Source organism: Embiotoca jacksoni, unplaced genomic scaffold (genome assembly GCF_022577435.1).
Source record: "Embiotoca jacksoni isolate LCO1_2020_lvr unplaced genomic scaffold, fEmbJac1.0.p SCAF_42, whole genome shotgun sequence".
Classification (NCBI taxonomy): Eukaryota; Metazoa; Chordata; class Actinopteri; family Embiotocidae; genus Embiotoca; species Embiotoca jacksoni.
Window position 1 is genome coordinate 2,560,374 of NW_027185395.1, and position 25,203 is coordinate 2,585,576.

General features: G+C 44.5%; 2 protein-coding genes across 2 annotated transcripts; one reads left to right on the plus strand and one right to left on the minus strand.

Annotated features, from left to right (window-relative positions):
- Positions 1–1,689: 1,689 nt before the first annotated feature.
- pkn3 (protein kinase N3) lies at positions 1,690–20,870 on the plus strand. Its single transcript, XM_069168990.1, has 22 exons — positions 1,690–1,958; positions 6,004–6,280; positions 6,639–6,808; positions 7,166–7,289; positions 7,466–7,617; positions 9,476–9,698; positions 9,821–10,003; positions 10,953–11,062; positions 13,184–13,327; positions 13,575–13,650; positions 13,923–14,082; positions 16,190–16,280; positions 16,383–16,444; positions 16,914–16,983; positions 17,190–17,281; positions 17,864–18,040; positions 18,118–18,180; positions 18,601–18,677; positions 18,869–19,011; positions 19,856–19,963; positions 20,060–20,140; positions 20,230–20,870. Exons 1-22 carry the CDS (start codon positions 1,911–1,913, stop codon positions 20,428–20,430), a joined length of 2,832 nt encoding a protein of 943 aa, XP_069025091.1. The 5' UTR covers positions 1,690–1,910; the 3' UTR covers positions 20,431–20,870.
- A 1,206-nt stretch (positions 20,871–22,076) lies between these two features.
- zdhhc12b (zinc finger DHHC-type palmitoyltransferase 12b) lies at positions 22,077–24,956 on the minus strand. The gene is made up of 5 exons (XM_069168991.1): positions 24,529–24,956; positions 23,718–23,857; positions 23,469–23,561; positions 22,596–22,762; positions 22,077–22,493 (listed from the first exon to the last, which is right to left on the minus strand). The coding sequence occupies exons 1-5, from the start codon at positions 24,623–24,625 to the stop codon at positions 22,178–22,180; spliced, it is 813 nt and encodes a 270-aa protein (XP_069025092.1). The 5' UTR covers positions 24,626–24,956; the 3' UTR covers positions 22,077–22,177.
- Positions 24,957–25,203: the final 247 nt, after the last annotated feature.

Below are 25,203 nucleotides of genomic sequence, written 5' to 3' on the forward strand. Positions count from 1 at the left end.
CTGAAAAAAGGTCTTTTGAACTCAAACTTAAGAGTCCACACTAAAAATGCTGGTTTGAAAATAACCCAGTTTGTATTCTTTAGTAACCCTGCGCTGGGCCAAAAAGGGACCGAGCCGGTCTGGGGTTATTATAAACCAACAGGGTTGGGTTTCGTATTCAACCCGCCATGGTGGGTCATATTTTCTACACAAAAAAATGGGTAAAAATGTCTACTTTGTTGAATTAAAGCTCTCAAAAACGGGTTAAAAAAATACTACTCCGATTCTGGGTTGTCAGTTCCACTTAATAAATGACATTGTATTTCAGTTGACTTCTGAATTAAAAGATGCATCAATGAAATACTATTTTTATGAAATCATGAAACAAGCACATAATGTCCCAGCTGTTTTATTTATTGCCTCAAACAAACAATATAATCATAAGGAATTTAACATTCTAATACATTTAATTTAATGAATACAACAGTATTACATTATGTACAAATTAATTAATATATTACATTACATTACATTTCATTTCATTTCATTTCATCTAGCTGACGCTTTTATCCAAAGCGACTTACAATAAGTACATTTCAACCATGAGGGTACAAATTCAGAACAACAACAATCAAGAAAGTACAATTTTCTTCAAGATAGACAAACTTCAAAGTGCCATCAGTAAGTGTCATTTTAAGTTCTCCTATTCAAGGTATAAAGTGAGAGAGAGACAGAGAGACACTGAGAGACACTGAGAGACACTCAGGTCATCTGTCTGTATGATTGAAGGTTGTGAAACTATTACCTTAAGACTTCCATCAATTTAGTCATTTTCATTTGTTTCATTACTTGACATATTCTGTAAAATCACAAATTAAAAGCAAATATTAATACATAATAAATATAGGCTGAATACTTTTGTCAGTTATAAATTGTATCAGAGAAAATTCTGGGTTTTTTGTTTTTGTCATCTACTTCCTATTCAATGGACTTGTGTATGAAACAGAACCAGCTTCTCATATAGAGTCTGTTTTAATGTTTGAACGAGTCAACAGTCACTCATTCAGTTTCTGAGCCCAAACAGTTATTTCCACTCACTTTTTTCTGTCCTTCACAGAAACACAGGAGCAGATTATTCTACAGAGCAGAAACTATGACCTCTCACAGGAAACACAACAACAACCAAACCCCAAAGCACTTTTATTTACATGGCAAATAAGAGCCAGTCCACCCCGCCCACTCTGAGTGAAGCTCAGTGTGTCTTCATAGATTTCTCCAGAAGACTTTCCCATGGAAAAAAGAGCCTCAGTCAACAGGCAGGATCTCCGCCTTCAGCTAAAAAAAAAAAAATCTGGTTTCATAGTTCACATAGACTCTCTTTAAAATATTAATTTATTGTTTGACAGTAAGAGGAGCCAAAGGAAGTCTGTTCATAACCAATCTGAAAATTTTAACAGCTGTTTTTATCAATGAGTAAACAAAACAAAGATTGAAACCTGAAAAAACATCTAAATTATTAAACAGTGAATATTAATTTCATCTGTTTATTTCTACCAGAGAGGAGAAGCAAAGGGCCATCCTCAGCATAACTCGGCAGGTGCATCAAATGATCAAATCTGATTGGCTGCTGCGGGCCTCTGTCGTTACCGGCCGCCAACCAATCAGGACGCAGTCCACTGACGCCGGGGTCGACGTCGCCTCGAGCCCGTGCCGAAGTGAATTCAAACTTTAGTCCAGATTTGTTTCCAGTCCGGGATGAAACCCGCGGTGAGGCGGTGAGTGAGAGCAGCTTCAGCCGCCGGTCAGAGCGTCACGTCCCGCCGTCAGAGCACCGCGGATCGTCGTGTCCGTCCCCCCGGACCTCCTTCACTGGCTCTCGGCCCTGAAGAGGACCGTTGGCGGTCAGATCGTCGGACATTGCCGCCGTTTGAATGTCCAGCGGTGAACTGACAGCCACCATGTCCGGGTTATCATTACAGGTAACTCCTTTCAAAACTCCCCAGGTGATGTTTTAGTCACAAAGCAGACATCGCGTGCCGGCTTTCCGCCTCTGTTACCTGTCGCACAGGTGAGTTAAATGCTGCACTGGATTTACCTGTTCGTCCTGTTTCATCACTGACTTACTCTGGTTCTCTTAGACCCCAAACACCTGAGCTGACACTTGGAGTCACCTTTTTATTTTTATTTTATTACAAAGGTTGTTGGCTCACATGTTTTTGTGGAGTTTTTTTCTGAGCAAACACCCACAACCTGCTGGTTTGGAGGAGAAAGTTATCCTGTCTGACATGCTGGTGAAAGGGCACTTTATAAGTTTCTATCATTTCAAATTATGATTAACAATTTGGAGCCTGGTGGTGTGTTTTGGTCTAAATCTAAAACCAGCAGGTCCACTGTGTCTTCATTAGATCAGACTGAGGACAGGGACAGGTAGGCTTGTTTTGATTGCCAGGAGGTGTGTCTGTCAGGTGATACACAGGATAATAGAAATTAATACATACAAAGGACAGACTAGCTCAGCAGCTGATGTGTCTGCTGACAAAATGAAAGAGTGTGGTTTCCTATTTGTGGTGAACTACGGAGATGATGATGATGGTAATATCGCTTTAAATTCAGTCAGTGATATTACTTTGATTATTGTCTTGTGTTCTTGATCATATTTATTTAATAGTGTCAGAAACACGTTTCACCATTAACACAGCATGTCGAGCTCTATATGAACAACTGTACAAACCCTTAATAAGCTGGAGCCACATCATTATCACGAGTCTTTTTTCAGAAAGATTAACAGAATACCAGGCGAAGAAGATGGAGCATTTTAATCAATAGATCCAACAAAGATGTTTAATAACTTATAGAAAACATACAGTTTAAGCAGGAAAAGTAAAGCGAGGATGTCCTTAAGCACACCGACATTAATGATTTGTATTTGTCAGTAATTTCATAGAGTAAAGAAGTAAAGAAAAATACCTAAATTCTGAAAAAGAGCTCCAGTTGTGCCGGTTTAGTGTGTGAAGGTTGTTCATGGTCTAATTCTCCCAAAGTTCGGTGTGTCTCCTCATGTGATGCTGATCAGGACTCTGCAGGTTCAGACCCTCTGCTGCAGGTTCAGACCTTCTGCTGCAGGTTCAGACCTTCTGCTGCAGGTTCAGACCCTCTGCTGCAGGTTCAGACCTTCTGCTGCAGGTTCAGACCTTCTGCTGCAGGTTCAGACCCTCTGCTGCAGGTTCAGACCTTCTGCTGCAGGTTCAGACCTTCTGCTGCAGATCTGCTGCAGGTGTATGTCTCTGCATGGATCTCTGTGACTCTGGATGGATGTTGGTCTTGTTGTTTTGCTGCAGGGTGAATGGTGGACTGATCAGATGCCTCGTGGTGTTTGTGTGGAGCCATTCACGCCACAGTTATTGGAAATGTGTGTGTGGAGAGTTGTGTAACTGTGTCTCAATCTGAATATGTAGTCACATTTATAAATGTGGGACAATCTCTATTCAGTTTGCAGCACACACACACATCTGTAAATGCACACACACATCTGTAAATACACACACATCTGTAAACACACACACACACACACACATCTGTAAACACACACACACACACACACACATCTGTAAATATACACACACACATCTGTAAACACACACACACACACACACACATCTGTAAACACACACACACACACACACACACACACACACATCTGTAAACACACACACACACACACACACACACACACACACACACACACACACACACACACATCTGTAAACACACACACACACACACACACACACACACACACACACACACACACACACACACACACACACATCTGTATATACATACACATGTAAACACACACATCTGTAAATATACACATCTGTAAATACACACAAACACCCCCCCCCCACACACACACACACACATCTGTATATACACACACACATCTGTTAACATGCACAAACACACATTTGGAAATACACACACAAATACATCTGTAAACACACATGCAGATGTGTACATTACAGCTGGTGTTCCAGATGACATCCTCTACACTGAACTACTGTGATGGACGAAGAGATCACACATTTGGGTGGATTGATATGAATTAGATGGTCAGAATATTAGGAACGCCTCTCGGTGGAACTTCAACAGAAACAGAACAGTCTGTAAAACAACGTTTAAATAAATCAGCTCCTCAAACACGCTGAACATCAGGACCGGCGTGAAGGGAGTGTTTGTATTGTTCTGTGTGAGTCACAGTGTCTCTCATCAGTGTATGGAGGCATTATGAAATGATGACTGTCAATGAAAACAGTTGTACAAAACAACTCAACAAATAAAACCTGGTTGTTAAAGGCAAATATTTCATCATCCAGCAATTTGGAGAAAATAGGAGCTGCTGAGAGGATTTACTGTCCTGTTGTTTCAGAGGACTGAAAAGTGGAGAATCACAGTGGTCCTGGTTTAGTTATTATTAATGTCCTGTTTCAGAGACATCTCACACCAACATGTCCACACTGGGTGTTTAACAGCTGACCAGGTACAACAGATTAAAACCACTCCTACAGGTCCTTTTCTGTTGAAGACTCTCAATGTGTGTCATCCTGTGTTAGAGCGCCTCCTGTGGGAGAGTACTGGGTAATTATTTGAAGGTGTAGGTATTTATGAGACGGCTTCACTGCACCACAGCAGGCAGTCCTCCGTCAGACTGAAACGAAGTTCAAAGACTGAGTCTAAAACACTCACTCTGCTGCAGCTGATTGATTCTGTTTGTGTTGTGTTAAGTTAGTTAGTTTTTAAAAGGGAGTGTCTCTGTTTGAACAGCTTTCATGTCCAACAAGGAAATAACCCGAAATCACAGGAGTCACGACAGGTTGGTGACGTCAGATTAATGACCTGAAAGAACCGAAACGATAGATAGATAGATAGATAGATAGATGGATAGATGGATAGATAGATAGATAGATAGATGGATGGATGGATGGATAGATAGATAGATAGATAGATGGATCTATCTATCTATCTATCTATCTATCTATCTATCTATCTATCTATCTATCTATCTATCTATCTATCTATCTATCTATCTATCTGATACTTTCATTTATGCATTTAAAAAAAACACAATTTCCATATCAGATTGATCATTTTAGTTTTGGAATCAAGTATATATAAAACCACAGATTGGATATAAAAGAGTTCGTAGCTTCCAGGTCTGAAAAATGGTTCCGATGCAGAAGTGTCTTCAGCTGCAATACCAGCGAGTGCCACTAGAGGTCGGCTCCAAAAAGCCTCCGGCTCCATAGACTCCCATTCAACTTCTCTCATCAAATCCAAAGTGAATAAAATGTGTCCATCAGTTATCTCGGTGTTGTTAGCTAAAGTCATTTGTGCATCGGCCTCATTGTTCCGACCTGGAAGCTACGAACACGTTTACATCCCGTCTGTGAGCAGCAGCTGTTTCCTCTGCACCCGTCTGTCTGAGCTCAGAAGCTCAGACGTTTTCTGGGTGTTTTTATTAAAGACTAAATGAATTGAATAATGAAAAAAAAAATAACTTTGATACTAAAAACCTTCCTGACACCGACAGGGATTTAAATGAAAGTATCTTCTTCTCTTTTCCCACCAGGGGGAGCCATTGTGGCGTTGCTGTAGTTGATAAACCTTTGGTGCTGTTTAGTTTAACATCCTTCCTACTGGTTCCTAACAGTCCGTGGGACTTCTGTCTTTTTTTGGAGGCATTAATCGAAGGTTAGGTTTAGGTTTACATTTTTCCCCCTTTAAATATCCTATACTGTGGAATGAGCGATTATAATGTTAGATATTAATTGGAATTTAGTTCCCCAACAGTTTCACATGTGTTCAGAAAGACTCATTAAATGATGTGAGTAACAAAAACAGCTCCCACAATGAATGGTATTAACATGATTTCACAAAGTGTAATCCAGACAGCTTGTCACATGACGCATAAAGGATTGAATATGATATTAAGATGTACAGCGACGTCCTGGTGTCTTTCTCCAGAGCGGGAAACTGCAGGATCTGGATGAGTGGGACATCCTGGACCCGGAGTTCCAGCAGCGGTTGGAGGACGCTCGTACGCTGCTCAGGCAGGAGATCCAGCGGGAGCTGAAGATCAAGGATGCTGCGGAGAGGATGCGGCGGGCCGTCACCAGCCGCAAGAGCGCGGCCGACGTGGAGGGCCAACTCAAGGTCTCCAGCCGCAAGCTGGAGAAGCTGCACTGGCAGCTGCAGGAGCTCAACGCGCGGTCCATGGCCACCGAGAAGGACGGCGCCACAGGTGACAGAAACCTCATAGGGTCTTTTCTTATGTTAACGGAGAAACTCCCCAACAATCATCTTAATATTGAAACTTCAGGGACCTCATTCATAACAAAATCTGGAGAGAAAAACAATGAGTGGGAATCAGCAGTCTGTGCTGTTTCAATCCTTGTTCACGCAGGGCTTCATGAAGGCCGGTTCATTACCAGGAGCTCATGAGGAGGAGCTCCAGCTGGAGGAGAAGTTCCTCCTTCGTTTCTTCTTCTACTCCCATCTTCTCTGTGTGAAATAAATTCAACGGAATCTGATACTCATACTATTGAACAGATTTAAATCCCATCCCATTATGTGTCCCACGTTTTTGTTTTCATAAACAGGTTGCTGTGAGGAAGAGGAGAGCCAATCAGCAGAGTCGTGTCAGTGGGAGGACGTGACATCACCGCTGGCAGGCCGAGTGAGAACCCTAAAGAAACAACTTACCATGGAGACCAAAGTGAAACAGGGAGCGGAGAACATGATCCACACGTACTCCAACAACTCAGTGAAGGTCACACACACACACACACACACACACACACACACACACACACACACACACACACACACACACACACACACACAGTGAGTCTGGTGTCAGTTCCAGCAGCTTCTGAGTTATTTCTCTTATTTTTCTCTGATACGTTCCGACAGCTCAGAGAACTGAAGGATGAGTTCAACCACCTCATGATTCAGAAGAAAACAATAATGAAATAAGTCTGATGTTTACATTCCTTCATGTGGGGCTTTGATGGTTTTACGGTCGACTGAACAGACACTTTTTCGATTCAGCTTGTCATTACACAATCTGCACTTTTACCTGCTGAACCACGCTGTTGTTTTTAAAGTGAGCTGCTTTGATCTTCAGGACAGGAAGATGCTGTCGACGGCTCAGCAGATGTTGCAGGACAGCCGCACCAAGATCGAGCTGCTGCGCATGCAGATCATCAAAGTCAGTCAGGCCAGAGACGGAGAGCGGGACGGCCCACACGGTAAATCTGACCTCTGACCTCTCACATGAAAGTTCTGTCGTAATGAGGACGGCTGCTCCTCAGTAAGTTTGAACGGTTGTGATGCGACAAATTGATCAAAAACCCAAGTGGCTGTGGAAACTAATAATGAGGATGATGATGATGATGTCAACCACCACCTGCTCCGCCTGCCTCAGGTCCCCCGGTGGAGGTGATCAGTCCTCGGGAGCTGCGGGTGGATGAACTCATGCACCACATGAAGATCGAGTCCGCTGTAGCAGAAGGTGCTAAAAACGTGGTGAGACAACTGAGTGGTCATAAGATCCAGGACCGCCGCGTGCTGGCAGAGGTGGGTACCTGCAGGATCATCATCATCATCATCATAATAATAATAATGATTTTATATCTCAGGATGGTCCTCACTGAGTCAGAGTTATAAACTGTAGCGTCACTTCAACTGATTCAGCTTGATTTATGAAATGCAAATCACTGTTGGAGCTGCTGTAAATGTTCCAGGTCCAGTCAGGCAGCTGTGTGTGTGTGTGTGTGTGTGTGTGTGTGTGTGTGTGTGTGTGTGTGTGTGTGTGTGTCTGTGTGTCTGTGTGTGTGTGTGAACTTTCAAAGTGAAAAATCTTTGTGATGAACTGTGTCCACTGTATTCAATTCTGTTTCTTGACAAAATATCACAACAAAAATACTTTTATCAGACATCTAATGTGGGAAATGTGTTTTGACTAGATGACATCAAAGTTACCAAAACAAAACATTACAGAGTCACAATATCCTTTTTTATTTATTCACACACAATGTAATATTGTCCTTAAATCCCCTTATTTGATGTTATAAACTGGTATTTAAACCATAGTAGCTGTTTACACACTTACTGCATGAGCAGGTATCTGCTGTGGGACGCATAAAGATGAAGATTATTATAGATGGAAATTATTACAGATGCAAATTATTGCAGATGGAAATTATTACACCTGGCGGCACTGATTAGACAGAATGACCAACGTTGTATACGTTAACCGACAGGGCTAGCATTAGCTAAAGAAAACATAACTCTCGTCTTTTTTCTGAACATAAACCGAACAGACTTAACATGAAACGAGCCGTTAAAACCGCCTTGTTAGTCACACCGCCCCCTACTGGCCTACTGGCCACACCACCCCCTGCTGGCCACACCGCTCCCTGTTGGTCACACCGCCCCCTGCTGGCCACACCGCTCCCTGTTGGTCACACCGCCCCCTGCTGGCCACACCGCCCCCTGCTGGCCACACCGCTCCCTGTTGGCCACACCGCCCCCTGCTGGCCACAGGTGATGTTTCTCTATTCTGTCACTGCTCTCAACCAGTTCACAGACAATTAATACGAAACAAATTTACATTTGTTAAACAAAAACAAAATAAAAAGTGACCATTTTTTTTGTTTTGTGCGTCACATAAACATATATAAACATATATATATATATATATATACATATATATATATATATATATATATATCAGTTAGCGTCCCGTTCAGTCTCTCAGTATTACAGCAGTCTAAACACCGGCTAACGTTAAACTAATTTCATTCATTTAAACTAATTTCAGTTCACAACTCAATCAAATAACACATCTTAACATAACGGTACAGTAACAAATATTGAGCTCTTTGGAGGGCGCTCATATCTTACAACGATTAATTTACTGTTTTCTCAAACATCTATTCCTTTGTTGCGTTTCGCGCAACACGAAACTAAGCGAGTGCCTTTCAAAATAAAAGCGTTAAAAAATGAAAACAGGAAACAAGACCGTGAGAACTCAAAATAATATTAATAATATTAATAATGCTACAATATGCCAAAGACACCTCCTGTTAATCAAGTTCATCTTAGTGAGCATTAATGAACTTCCATTCTGTGTGTGAATTATCAAAAAATATACCACACCAGTCAGCACGGGACCATCTACAAACTGTGAAATGTAGGTACGTGCAGGTGAGTCACACCTGAGGCAGGATATGAGGTCAGTGAGGTAACTTCAGGTTTAACTATGGGAAGGCTGGTCCACTTCTCAACAGGATGCGTCGCCATGGTAACTGATGCAGCAGATCTAGCTTGCTCTAGAGCAGGTTAAGTACGAAATAACGGATGAAAACGTCGCCGACAGACCGATCAGTTCTCTGTGAAAACGTGGTGGAGCTCTGTGTCCTGTGTCCCTCAGGCCCAGGCTCGAATGCAGGAGTCCTCCCAGAAGGTGGACCTGCTGCGTCTCTCCCTGGAGAGACGTCTGAGCGAGCTGCCTCAGGACCATCCCACACGGGCGGCCATCAGAGAGGAGCTGGTGTCGGGAACCTCACCGACCTACGGCACGCCAAAGAAACACACCAGAGTCTCATCGTCCGCCTCCTCCTCTTCCTCCTTCTTCAAACCGGCCTGTCTGACAGGTTCCTACTTTAAAGCTACTGCATTTAAAAACACATTTTTAACATCTCATGTGACCTCAGTGTTTAGGGATGCCGGTGGGTTTTTCTCACGTTTGAACTGGTAATGAAACGCTGTCCCTCAGGTCGGTTAGAAGTATGTTTGATGGGTTGCCAAGACCTGCTGGAGTCGGTTCCGGGCCGCGGCCGCGTGACCAGCGTCCCGTACACGCCTGGAAGCGTCTCGGACGGGAGGGCACTGAAGATGAGAGCCGGGCTGTCGGGACGCGGCGGCAACGGGAGGAGCAGCAAGGCGGACGACCTTTCCAGTAAGTCGACGCTCGGCGGTGAGATTTATACTAGATCTTTGTTTTTATTTATTTACATACGTTGATACGAACCTGGCCTGAACTCCCGTAAATGAAACCCTCTGAACCCCGAGCAGTTTCCGGGTGTGTTTTGCTGCTGTCCCATGTTTCCTCCCCGTGTCTCCATGGAAACCGCAGCATCACGGATGACAGCAGGGAGAACTCAGACATGTCTGTGTGCATGAGAACACAGTGAGAACATCAGAAACCACAGAGGATGAAAAATCATGTCAATTACAAAAATTAACAAAAGATGAAATACTGTCCAACATTTTTCTAAGTGTTACTGATATTGTAAGAAAAAAGGGGGCGGGGCTCCAGCTGTTACTGTTGGTCTGAGCTGAGTCCTTGAAGTCTTCCCACTGAACAGAGGTGTTTTTTTTAATGTTTTTTTTTTACACCATCTGGATCCAGCGGTTTATTTTTGGAGATTTACATCAAACATCACTGTTTTAAACTCAGATTTGTGTTAACTGCACATTTATTAGTTCAAGACCTATCAGAAATTTCTAATTAATTTCTATTTTTATAGTTTCTGGCTGATAAATGGTAGAATTGGGGGGTTCAGAGATTTAAAGCATCGTGAAATTTAAAATCTGTTTATTTAATAACAATTGGATGTTGTTCAGACTTCCTGGAACAGAGACTGAAATAACGCTGTATTTTTATTTCTAACTGCAGACTACAGAATTAATTTTTTTTTTAAATGAAACTGTCCTCTGCTGCTTTTGCTTTATAAAAACAGGTTTTTGATTTCTAAGTTTTTGAGCTGCAACAAGTTTGAGAACTGACAAGCTTCCAGTCATGTAGAAGAAATTTTGATGAAACTTAGCAAATTTGTTGTGTGTGTGTGTTCATGGCAGAAAACTCATGTAGTTTTTTTTACTCGTTCGTATCCTTTGTGTTGCAGCGGAGATCAGCGCTGTCCTGAAGGTGGACAACAGAGTGGTGGGACGCTCCCACTGGAGACAGATGGGTAAAGAGGCCTGGGGCCAGAGCTTCAGCATTGAACTGGAACGGGTCAGTTGCTTTCAATTCACACAGCGACTCACATGAAAGACTTAAATACATCTCTGATGTAGGTCAGCAGCACTAAAGTCAGCTCATTTCTGAAGAGGCTCAAATATTCTCCTCTAAGACCTGATGAATATTTGTAATTATTACCGTTAAAGAAGCTCGTCATGATGTTGTCTGGAGAGGGTTTAAGAATACAGAAAATTAGGGATAACATTTAACTAATGTGTAAAATTATTTACAAGCTTTCTTTTTTATCATCTCTAACGTCTCCTGTGAGCTCAATCCTCCTCTCGGCTGTAGGACTGATTCTGCTCATCCTCCACCAGCTGACAGATCCCTCTCTGTTGCTTTTAAAGAAATCTTAAAGATGGTCAAGTCATTTAACTCGTATGTTTCGATGCAGTCACAAAATGAATCTACAATCAACAAAAAAAGAAACACAAAGATTTTATTTTAAGTAAAAGATCTAAGACTGCTTCTAGGCACACAAAATGTTTATTTTCTAATGAATGAGGGATTATTTTCAGATGGACCTCCAGAAAACTAATAAGGAGTGACTATAGCTAACAACACCGAGATAACTGATGGACATATTTTATTCACTTTGTATTTAATGAGAGAAGTTGAATGGGAGTCTATGGAGCCGGAGGCTTTTTGGAGCCGACCTCTAGTGGCACTCGCTGGTATTGCATCTGAAGACACTTCTGCATCGGAACCATTTTTCAGAGCTGTAAACTACAAACACTTTTATAAACAGTGCGATGTAAGAAGCTAAACGCTGACCCTACCGTAGGTACAGTGACTTTCTTGTCTTGATATTTTATCACAAACTGTCCTGTCAGTCAGTGAACATGTCTGAGAACAGTAACTCTGACTTCTGACTCTTTGAGTTTTTGATTTTGTCCACCTCCTGCTCCCCATGTGTAATCCTGCTGCTAATCCTCAGATCTAATCTGGCTTTAAACACACACACACACACACACACACACACACACACACACACACACACACACACACACACACACACACACACACACACACACACACACACACACACACACACACACTGAGGACTTCTAATAATCGTCTCTGGTTTACTGACTCATGACATTTTAAAGGGCCGGTCAGGGATGGTACACACACAGGTCAGTTTACCAGTCGTACGCAGCTGTATGATGTCCTCTGTAGGAGTCTTTTCTTGAGTGAGAAAAGCTTGACGATGTCATAGTGATGTCATCAGGGTTTCTAAGAGAGAGCCTGCTTTACAAACTGGAGACGGTGACTGTGTTTACCTGCACAGGTTAGACCAGGTTACGTTTGGTTCTCCAGGAAGCTGATTTTGTTCTTATTTTTTAATGAAAATTTCTATTTGAACAGAACTGAAATGTATCATTGTGTAAAACACGGTTACATGATGTTCCCATTTTAACGAGGGTGAAAAGGGCAAAGAATAAAGTAAAAATAACTTAAAAGTACACACTATGTAAATAGTACACATAAAATAAAAGTTAAAAGGAAAAGAAATTAGAAAATATGAACATTAAATTGAGGAGTAGCTAAAAGAACCATTTTAGATTACGTAAAATCTGTTTTAAATGAGGATGCAGTATCAATCCAGGATGTCAGAGAGGAACTTGGGTATCGGAGGAGGAGCTGGACCGAGCGTAGCTTTCTCTCGTATACACATAACCAGTTAGACTGCAGAGGTGGACGGTGAGGCTGGAGGACAAACCAGAAGATGGCACGCAGCGCTGCATCCTTGAATTAACAACAAGTCCCTTTTATGTGGTTCGTAGAAGTTTTTAGCCTCGAAGCAATTTTCTTGTTCTTCTCCAGCTCCCATTGCATTAAAATATGTACATGCGTTACAAACATTCACATGAGTGGAAGATTTGTAAGAGAGTGTATTATTGGATGGCATAGATCCAACAGAACCACTTCATTATTAGAGCCATTACAGAAGTCTGTTTTAAAAGAATTCATGAACAATTAATAGGATGCAGTTACTGATTCCTGTTTCACATGTTATCCACCTGTGGTGTACCGAGCTGCTTGGAAATATCTCTTGCTGAAATATGAACTGACGAGCATTCATAAATATTTGTTTTCTGTGTGCTGATGAAGTCCCGCGAGCTGGAGATCGCTGTGTACTGGAGAGACTGGCGAGCGTTGAGTGGGGTGAAGTTCCTGCGGCTTGAGGACTTCCTGGATAACCGACGACACGGCATGTGTCTGCAGCTGGAGCCGCAGGGCATCCTCTTCATCGAGGTCCTTCATCTCATCTTCAGACACACTTCACTCACTGCTGTGATCCTGCAGGAGCTTTAAAATCAAAATGAAACCATCCATAAGACACAATTAGTTCCAAATCTGTCCATCGCATTCTCTATTTCTTATTTTATTACCACCAGAAATATAGAAAGAGTAAGATGTTGTGGCTGAATTAAACCCATCAGGACCAGAACCTCCATCAGTTCTGGACCTGAGCATCACCAGCTCCTCTCTTCATCTCCAGGTGACCTTCATCAATCCGGTCATCGAGCGGCGCTCCAAACTCCAGAGACAGAGGAGAATCTTCCCCAAAGAGAAAGGTTCATTCATTCATTCATTCATGCTGTGTCAGGTCTTTTGATCATATGAACTGTATTAATATTCTTTTTCTCCACACGGGATTTTCAAGCGTTTTTAGATGGAGTCCTGTTCTGTGTCTAACTAACAGTGCTCTTCCATGTTAGGACTCACTTCTCACCCAACAAAACATCTGCAGCTTTAATTATTTTACCCAGAAATCAACGTGTTTTCATGTCAGCCAGCACACTTTTGTGCTTGTGCAACAATCTTCAACCTTCCTTCCTCCTCCCAGGGAAGGACTTCCTGCGTGCCGCCCAGATGAATATGAACTTTGCCACCTGGGGTCGTCTGATGATGAGCATCCTGCCTCCCTGCAGCTCCCTGGAGCCCATGAGCCCTCCGTTAGCGGCGCTTCCCTCCGGCCCAGCGTCGTCCAGCACCTCTCCAGCACGGTAAGGCTCGGCGCCGTCTGAGGACGCCATGATGACCCAGAAGCACCTCTGTGTCACATCCATTAGAGAGCAGTCGGGAAAGAGAGATACTTCTGGCCTTGTGTCTCCCCGAAGGCCCGAGGACGCGTTTGGACCCGCTCAGATAACTCAGCGAAGCCTGTTAGCAAAGTTTTCACTGAGCTGCAGTCAGAGTTTGTAGAATAATAGTTCCTGAGGTCATTAAAAAGAGTTTCTTTTAACTCTGTAGTTTGTGCTCGGCTGTGGTTTAAAAACTATAAACACACATCAGCGAGCTGCACCGCTGCTTCATTACCATTAGCACGCGCACGCACACACACACACACACACACACACACACACACACACACACACACACACACACACACACACACACACACACACACACACACACACACACTGAGGACTTCTAATAATCGTCTCTGGTTTACTGACTCATGACATTTTAAAGGGCCGGTCAGGGATGGTACACACACAGGTCAGTTTACCAGTCGTACGCAGCTGTATGATGTCCTCTGTAGGAGTCTTTTCTTGAGTGAGAAAAGAAACTTGACGATGTCATAGTGATGTCATCAGGGTTTCTAAGAGAGAGCCTGCTTTACAAACTGGAGACGGTGACTGTGTTTACCTGCACAGGTTAGACCAGGTTACGTTTGGTTCTCCAGGAAGCTGATTTTGTTCTTATTTTTTAATGAAAATTTCTATTTGAACAGAACTGAAATGTATCATTGTGTAAAACACGGTTACATGATGTTCCCATTTTAACGAGGGTGAAAAGGGCAAAGAATAAAGTAAAAATAACTTAAAAGTACACACTATGTAAATAGTACACATAAAATAAAAGTTAAAAGGAAAAGAAATTAGAAAATATGAACATTGAATTGAGGAGTAGCTAAAAGAACCATTTTAGATTACGTAAAATCTGTTTTAAATGAGGATGCAGTATCAATCCAGGATGTCAGAGAGGAACTTGGAGATCACACACACACACGCGCACACACACACACACACACACACACACACACACACACACACACACACACACACACACACACACACACACACACCCCTCCTGCTGCCCCACATAGTCAGTAGAGCAGCTAATGTGGATGAATCCATCAGAGGAAGTATCCCAAACTACTTCTGTTCTCCGGTTGGATGAGTTACTGTCTGAAATCGTTTTAAAAGGTTTCAACTCTCCAACAATCAGTTGAAGGCAGAAAACATTTAACTAAACATTAAATGTCAGTCTGAATGCTTTCAGCAGCGGCACCAGTTTTTTTTTGGAGGAAACAACTCTGTCTCATCTTTATAAAAACGAACATTAATATTTGATCATATCCAGGTCAGTTCAGGTCAGAGATGAGAACAGGGAGTGTCTACAGTGACACACTGATGAAAAGAGAGAGACAGTGAACCCTCGTTTTTCGCGGGGGTTACGTTCCAAATAGAAACCGTGATAGGCGAAATCCGTGAAGTAGTAACCTTGATTTTTTTTACAATTATTATACAATGAAATACTCCATAATACATTGAAACCAAAGAACAAAACCTTTTTACAGGCCCAAGCATTTGTTTAACAAATAAAAGTACTGTATAAATGTTTTTTTTTACAAATAACTACTGTACTGTAAAATAATAATTTTAATCATCAATACGAACTGAAGGCTTCAAATTGCTGAGATCAGCACCGCCCCGCTGCGACCCGAGTCATTGGATTAGAACGGGAGAAAATGAAAAATGATTATGAAAAAAAAAATACAAAGTACAGTCGGACAAATAGTGACTCGCGTGTATTTCACTGCTCTTCTGACTGAGCCGCTGCATCCTGACTCCGCTCTGGAGCCTTTTTTTCTTCTAAAGCCTGCGGTTTAGCCAATCAGAATGCAGAACACAATGCACGATGCAAATCCGTGAAGCAGCGAGACCGTGAAAGGTGAACCGCGTTATAGCGAGGGTTCACTGTATTTAAAAACTTCAGCCTGATTCAGTTTAATGTCCAAAATCACTTTACACATCGATGATCTCCGGTCGGTTAGAATACAGGACACAGTGGTGGACAAACAGTCTCTTCTTCTGTCTTTTTCAGAGATGCTGCTGTAGGAAGTCTGAGCTTCTCGGAGGATCCATCCGGTCGGTCTCCACATCGCACACGGAGGACCAGGAAGGACTCTCCACTGGTGAGCAACAGTTTACTTTGTAAAAATAGTTCTTCCATTCGTCACGGTTCTGTTGTCCTGAGAGTTCTGGTTGATGTGAGTTCATCTCTGTTTGTCTCTCAGTCCCCCGGAAACGACAGGAGTCCACAGCTCAGGAGACACCCGTCGGCTCCGTCCCCTCCACAGTACGTCACAGTCACTGTTGTTGTTGTTTTGATCCTTTCAGTGTCCCTATAGCTGATGTTGTGTTTTATCTACGGTGGCCCTGAGGGTCAAACGCAAAAACACTTCACAAACCGGACAGCGTAGGACATCACATGTTGTTTGTGATTGGACAGAACGCAAATCAATCTGCTTGTGTTTTTACGTGTAGTGAAATGTTTTTGCGTTTGACCCTCAGGGCCACCGTAGCTATCAGACTAAAAAAACCTTTGTACAAATGTATTTGTTGTATTTTAAGATCATTGAAAATGAAAACTCCCTGAGTGTGTTCCCTATTCTGTTTCACATTTAAACAAGCTATAAGACTAAAAAAGGTTCTCGACTCAGTGGAACATTTGAGTTCTGACTCAGCAGATGTGAATTAAGAAGAGTTTAGTAAGTGAAGGAGTTTGCAGCAGCTGAGCGGTGGTGTTCCTCTGTGTTCTCCTGCAGCGGTGATGTAGGACTGCAGATGGATGACTTCAGGTGTATCTCGGTCCTGGGAAGAGGTCACTTTGGAAAGGTACTTGTAGACGTCGCTCTCCTGTACTGCAGCACCGTACTGCAGCATTTGGACCAGAAAATACGAGTTTAAAATGCAGACGGTGTTCCCAGTCGGTGTCATGTCTCTGCAGTCACTTCCTGCCTCAGGTGAAGGCGAATGTCTTTAAAAAGATTTGAAGGTGAATAATGAATGAAGCCCCCCTCCTCTCCTGTAACTGATCCCAGGTGCTGCTGGCGGAGTACAAGAAGTCGAGCAAACTGTACGCCATCAAAGCCCTGAAGAAAGGCGACATCGTGACACGTGACGAAGTCGACAGGTGAGCGACTTCTCGCCTTGATGATTTACAAAGAAAGACCAGCAGCGCACCGGGCTGCATCTGTAGGAAGGTGGTAGAAGTGTCCGTGAGTGCAGACTGGATGCAGGAGATCAAATGTTGAAACTGAGAGATTTTATTGTTTTTTTTTAATAAAAATATATACTCATTTGTGGTCGCAGCAATGAACTGTGTTCACAGACGATGGTCTTCAGAAGTGTTCCTGAGCCCATGCAGTGATTTCCACTCCAGAATAGTGTTTTTAATGCAGTGCTGCCTGAGGGCCGAAGATCACCACCATCCAATAATAGTTTCCATCCTTGTCCCTTGTGTTCAGAGATTTCTCCAGATTCTCTGAATCTTTTAATGATATTATGAACCGTAGAAGATTAAATCCACTAATTCATTGTAGTTTTACGTTGAGGAACATTATTCTTAGATTGTTGAACTATTTGCCCACACAGTAGTCTGGGAGGAGGTAGGAAATAGTTTTGGAGGTAAGTACAAATGTGTGTGTGTGTGTGTGTGTGTGTGTGTGTGTGTGTGTGTGTGTGTGTGTGTGTGTGTGTGTGTGTGTATTTTCAGCCTGATGTGTGAGAAGAGGATCTTCGAGGTGATCAACGTCTCTCGTCATCCCTTCCTGGTGAACCTGTACGGCTGCTTCCAGACGGCCGACCACGTGTGCTTCGTGATGGCGTACTCGCCCGGAGGAGACCTGATGACTCACATCCACACCAGCATCTTCACAGAGTCTCAGACCCGGTGAGCTCACGGCGACCCAGAGCTGCAGCAGCATCAGTACCGGACGGTGGAGTCACCTGTCGCCTCTCTGTTCTCAGGTTCTACTCCTCCTGTGTGCTGCTCGGACTCGAGTTCCTCCACCACAACAAAATAGTCTACAGGTGAGTCCCTCGAACGTCCATCATGGACGGATGTCTGGAGCACGGGCTGTTCTATGTGTTGATGATCTGTTCTGTGTGTTGATGGTCTGTTCTATGTGTTGATGATCTGTTCTCTGTGTTGATAATCTGTTCTATGTGTTGATGGTCTGTTCTATGTGTTGATGATCTGTTCTCTGTGTTGATGGTCCGTTCTATGTGTTGATGGTCCGTTCTATGTGTTGATGGTCTGTTCTATGTGTTGATGGTCCGTTCTATGTGTTGATGATCCGTTCTCTGTGTTGATGGTCCGTTCTATGTGTTGATGGTCCGTTCTATGTGTTGATGATCTGTTCTATGTGTTGATAGTCCGTTCTATGTGTTGATGGTCTGTTCTATGTGTTGATAGTCCGTTCTATGTGTTGATGGTCTGTTCTCTGTCAGAGATCTGAAGTTGGACAACCTGCTGATGGACACGGACGGCTTCATCCGGATAGCAGACTTTGGTTTGTGCAAAGAAGGTGAATCAACGGGAGTTTAATGTCCAAGTCTGTGATGTTTTGCTAACTTTGATTTAATCAGATTTGCTGCTCGTTGTGACCTCAGTGTCATTAATAATGAAGGTCAGCCTCAGTGTATTCCTGAGAATGAACTAAAGGTGGATGATTGTTGTTACCAGCTCTGACTGAGTGTGTCGCCGTGCTGTGTGCAGGAATGGGCCACGGAGACCGGACGTCCACCTTCTGTGGGACTCCGGAGTTTCTGGCTCCAGAGGTGCTAATGGACAACAACTACACCCGCTGTGTGGACTGGTGGGGGCTGGGGGTGCTGGCCTACGAGATGCTGGTGGGAGAGGTGAGTGTGCAACCCGGCAGAGGGAGTTTTCAAACAGGACGACTGTTTTAAAGGTCACAGTTTGTTTGTGTGGAGGTCGGACCTTCCAGATGAGGATTTGTGTATCAGAGTTGATCTGTCCAGATAAAACATCACCGTTTTTAATCACTCCCACAGCTGCCTTGGTTGCAGCAGGCAGATGTTGTCATAAAATACAAAAATAAAAAATATATATTATATAATATAAAAATAGGCACAATTTCTTACAGTCCTTAAATCCAACACATCAGGAGTGTGTGTGTCTGTAGAAAAGAGTAATTATCTTCACTATCTGGATAAACAAATACACATTACTCACTATTTATATTATAATAATGAATAATAATAATAATAATAATAATAAGGTAATCAAAATGCGACGTAACTCTTAGAGGAGGACAACAGAGGTAACTACTGACTTAAAGGACCCAACAGGGACAGTTTAGTCCTGAACTATTGGAGCTGCAGGAGTCTTCCAGCGGGCCTGGACATCTGTTGCCATGGTAATTAATTGGCTACTGACTGTGTGCTGCAGAGACTTTTCCACTTTTTCTTTTCTTGTGCAACCACAGCAGCTGTGTGTAAATAAAAACAGATGTTTTATCTGGAGGGATGAACTGAGGGAGCTGCAGGTGGACGACTGACAGCAACGTCACTTTATCTCTTCATCGTTCTATAAAAATATCAGTTCCAGCCACTTGAAGGTTTCCTTTCTGTTCTGACCATCTTCTAGTTCTCGTATCTGCTAACGTAGTGTTGAGTCAGTGTTCAGGTGGGATGCAGACACACCTGTGATCTAGCCGTGCTGTGACGCTGCTCCTTTTAGTCTCCGTTCCCAGGTGATGATGAGGAGGAGGTGTTCGACAGCATCGTTAACGACGACGTGAGCTACCCTCGCTTCCTGTCCCCAGACTCCGTGTCCCTCATGCAGAAGGTGACCACGCCTCCGCATCACATGGTCTCGTTCAGTGAGGTATCACCTGTGTTCTGTCGTACTGACTCCGCCCCCTGCTGCTCTCACCTGTTCCAGCTGCTGCAGAAGAAGCCTGATCTGAGGCTGGGAGCAGGAGAGGACGACGCCGCCGAGATCAAAGCACACCAATTCTTTCAGGTCAGTGTTCAGCTGCCTGTCAGACATGTTGCAGGGCGACAGGTAACCCGACGGATCCGTACAGCACTGACGTCTGACTGTGTCCTCAGGGGACGGACTGGGACGCTCTCCTGGCCAAGAAGGTGAAGCCTCCCTTCCTGCCGGTGGTCAGAGCACCGCAGGACGTCAGTAACTTTGACGAGGAGTTCACGCGGCTGAAGCCGGTGCTCACGCTGCCCCGAGCGCCTTGCGTCCTCACTGCCGAGCAGCAGGACATCTTCGCCGACTTTGACTTCTCCTTCATGAGCTGACCGCAGTGACTCCAGCTCCTCTGATGAACACCGACCTGTCGCTCCGCTGCAGGACCTCCTGCTCGACTTCATCACTGTTTACATTAATGAAGCGATAGATATATATATATATATTTCTTTTGTCAGTCCAAAGAACTTCTCTGTAAATATTTGTGATCTTAATGAAGAAAATTCAGCTGAAGGCCAAAGAATATAACGAGCCGTCGATGCTTCCGGTTCATATCTGGATGTTTTAGATGATGAAGAAGTCTCAACCACAGCAACACTGAATAAATGGATGAACGCGGGACTCTGACCAGGAAACTCCTCCTGAAACATTAATTATTTATTGATATACACCTTATTTCCAAAGTAGTAAAAAACATTGCATGACAATATTGCATAAAATTCAAAAGTACACAACATGAATTAAATGTTTGTTCGTGTAATCCGACTCACGACTCGTTCTGTCCAACGCAGGTCCTGAATATTAAACCCAACACGTTTATTGCTTTCTGACAGGGTCACTATTGCACAAGGAAAAGCTCATGAAAATACCAAACAAATATTGCTGTCAGCTAACGATCCTCTCATCTCCCAGTTACACATTAAAACAGTCGTACAAAAATCTAAAGACGTTTTCTGGTTCAAAATAGTTTAAAAAAAATTATGTACAATATAAAATAGCTTGAGGTGGTGAAAGTCAAACCCTGCTGTACATCATGTTTCAGACCAAACACCTCGGAATGATCACAAGGAACACCAACAGGACCAGAACCCAACATCTGGATTGTCTACACATGCAGCTAAAACAAGTGGTTTTTCCTCACATATTATCATTTAACATGTTTAGAGAGTAAACGTCAGACTCGGTAACAGTCCAGCAGCCGGTCATGTGATCAAATGACATCACTCCTCACATCAAAGATTCAGCGGAGGGAACGTAAACAGAGACGAGCTCCGGTTCACAGAACGCCACGACTTCACTGCAACACGGTGAACAGACGGTCTGTTCCAGGAGGAGACGGAGCAGCTGATTGGTTGTAAACGATTGATGAGGAGGTCACCTGCAGGGAGGAGGAGGAGGAGGGAGGAAGGATGAAGGTTATGGAACAACACCATAGATCAGAGCGGCACGTCGTCATCCAGGGGGGGCTCTCATGGCCACGCCCCTTTCTGAGGGAAAACACTGACAGAATCAGATGAAGTTGAGACTTTCCTCCAAACTGCTGCTTTAAACTAACCGGTTTAATAATAACGTCATGCCGAAGAGTTGCTGTGTCGTTAGTTGCTCCAACAATGACGTGATAGAAGGTCGCTACGGCAACGAGCTACCAGAGAGGAAGACATCCTGACGCTGTAGGTTTTAATGGAGGTCAGTCAGCGGTCAGAGAACAGCGCTGATGGGAGGTAACAGACTGAACAATAAAATAACTCGCTGGTAACGTGAACACCTGGAGACTCAGTCAGGTGAAGCAGAAGTCTGTTGGACACTTCTGGACACCGACGTGACCACGGAGACAAACTAAACTCTTCTATCTGTCCAGCCTGTTCAGTCCACGTATATTTAGTTGACATAAATAAACTGCGGTTTTGTAACATTATTTTACATTAAAGTCGACGCCGAGGGTCGTATGTTTTCCAACAAAAGGGGGCGGGGCCTGCTGACAGCCAGAGTTCCCGGATGTGGCAGTCTGATCTATAGAACCACTGTAAGGGTGAGCTGGTTCCTCCCTCCCACTGAAGCAGGTGTGTGTGTGAGGTGCTGCTACACCTGGTCGCTGCCCTCCCTGAAGTACACCTGCTCCCACACCACCGTGCCCCACACGCAGAAGAAGCCCCACAGGTTGCGGAGCGTCCCGCGGTCGAACGGGTTCTCGTCGGCGCCGCAGTGTTTGAGGTAGGAGATGCGGTGGCGCGACATGAACTCCCAGGTGGTGGTGTTGAGGGAGACCAGGTAGAGGTGGGAGCCGAGCAGCAGCAGCACGACGAGCGCCAGCAGCGCCAGCAGCACGGCCACGGCCAGCAGCGCGCCGTTGGTCCGCAGCCACGGCCGCCAGGACGGCGCCGGGCCGAAGCCCGTCCTGAGGAGACACACGGAGAGGAAGGGGAGAGGAGGGGGGGAGGGGGGGAGCGGTGAGACGCTGCAGCGGTCGCTGATCCGGCAGAGCGGCCGTCGTACTCACCAGGCGATGTGCAGCCCCCACAGCAGCACCAGCAGCTGGACCGCCAGGTACAGCACGAACCAGCGGTGGTTCCTCTCGCCCACGCAGTTCTCGATCCAGGGACAGTGGTGGTCGTAGCGCCGCACGCAGTGCTGACACGTCTGGCAGTGCTTCGACCTCATCGGCTGCTGCTCGGAGCAAACGGGAAACATTCACACATCCTGGTTATCAAAAGATTCTGCTGTCCGTCATCAGCAGGAGGTGATGACCTGCTGGAGGTCTGCAGATGTTAGTTTACACATGTAGAGCGTCTCCAGCCTGTAGACATTAAAATGATCGTGTTGATGTGATCTGTAACTTTTACTCTTTACTTTCATGCCAGCGTGGGTGCAGTCAGTCAGTCGGTCAGTCGGTCAGTCAGTCTGCAGCAGGACCACTGGACACTTCATCAGCTGCTGTCTCTGCATCACATGATGTTTTATGAGGGACACACAACCCGTCTGATATTCGACACCACTGACGGATCCACGAGTCCTGGACGACTTCAGATATCAAGTTTCACTGCTGCAGCACCACAGACAGGAAATGCATTATCAACAGAAGGATGTCTGTCTCCGTCCTGCCTCCTCTGTCTCCGTCCTGCCTCCTCTGTCTCTCTAAAACGATCACTTCTCTACCCCAGTGCATGCTGGGAAGCAACCAAACATGCTTCCCCAGTGCGCTGGAGGATGTTGAGGTTCAGACCCAGCAGTCACACGGATGCGTTTTATTCCCTCAAACTTTGCCTGCAGGTGTTTTAAAGCCAGCTGAGCTTATCAGAGCTTCAGCCTGAAGTCACGTGTGAATCGGTGTGAATGTTGTCATGCTGAAGAACGATCAGCTGACTCAGCGTACCTGCAGCAGACAGTGTCCACAGCGGCGCTGACGCAGCGACTTGGTGCTGGGTGGGATCATGTCCTGCTGCTCCTCCGTCACTCCCAACATGAACTGACACAGAACAGGAGACACACGGGTCAGAGGTCATTTACACTCCCACCACAGGAAGCGGTCAGAGAGCCAATCAGCTCAGAGAACAAACTCATGACGTGTTTACGAGCAGCTGCTTCACAGATGAACTCTGACAGAGATCACATGATGCATCACCTGCAGGTCTCTGTCGTCAGACAGGATGAAGCCGGGGTCCATCAGCGACACGGCGAAGTACAGCAGCACCGACATCAGCACCAGCAGCACGAACAGCACCGGCTGCACCAGCTGGTCCCGCTCCTCCTGCTTCCTCAGCTCTGAACACACAACAACACAACACCTGCATGTTCACCACATCACAGGTACCGACAGCATCCTTCAGACAGCAGCGGAGGGCCCAGAAAGTCCACTCAGCATTACACGTGGGCAGAAATAATACACAAAAATATAAACAAAATAATAATAAATAAAAAGGACTTAAAGTTACAAGAATGAAGGCTTAAATATCAATAAATAAAATTCTATAAAATCAAAAACACAAGCAATAAAAAATAATGATAAAAACTAAAGGCTACAAAACATTCCTCCAAATTAAAATCCAGATTAAAGACATATTTTATCATTTTATTTGTATATAAGAAGCAGGAGTTCTTTAAGGAACGTTTAACAGAAACAGAAGAAATAAAAACCTGAGTGACGTTTCAGTGCGTTTCAGTTAAGTCAGTCAAGAAAGATGACGTCATGATGTCGTTACAGTGACAATTAAAAGTACATCTCTCGGTACATAAACGTCAGTGACGAACTGGTACCGGACATGTGGACGTTGATGACGTCTGTAAGTGAGAATAAAAGTGGGCCCAGGATGTTTCTCTGAGGAACACCGTCATTAACAGGAAACACACCTGTGTTTGAAATGGGGGTGTTCTGGTGGCCCACTCTGTTTGATGACGCGGTTCTGTTCACCGCAGGTGTGATAACGGCGACTCACCTGTGTCGTGCAGGAAGAGGATGAGCGTGACGACCCATGTCAGGACGACGTGCGCGGTTCTCACCAGGAAGCCGGAGCCGAACACATTCTTGAACATGACTCAGCTGCGGCGGTCCATCGCCGGTCGAACACGGAGCGGGACCGGGACGCTGCGGGGGGGGGCCCGGGCCGGAGGGTCTCCCGACGAGCGAACGAACGGACAGTGATGTCGTCACAGAACTGACGGTTATCCTGCGAGGCGCTCAGCTGGCGCGCGCCGTTCGCGTTGTTTGTGTCGCGTGACTGAACTAACAACAGATATAAAGAATAATATGAGAATATGAAATGATAATTCAGGACCTGCTGACTACAGCAGGACCCCGCAGGTCGGAGCCAGCACGAACTGTCCGCTCCGTTAGAACCGGATTTGTTTTCTGTTGTGGTCGCTCTCCAGAGTCGGCCGTGATTGGCCAGTGTCGGTCACGAGACGGTCCACGGTACGGATGCGCAGGAGGGACAGAAGTGTTGAATATCCAGAAACGTGTTTACTTCTGAACGGGAAACACGTCAACAAACACCCAGTTACACAATACTGGATTTAACAAGTCAACAGCACCCTGATGGACAGGTCAAAGGTCAAAAAGGTCAAAGGTTAAAAAGACTTTCATTCATTTCCACACGAAGCAGCTCATTTAT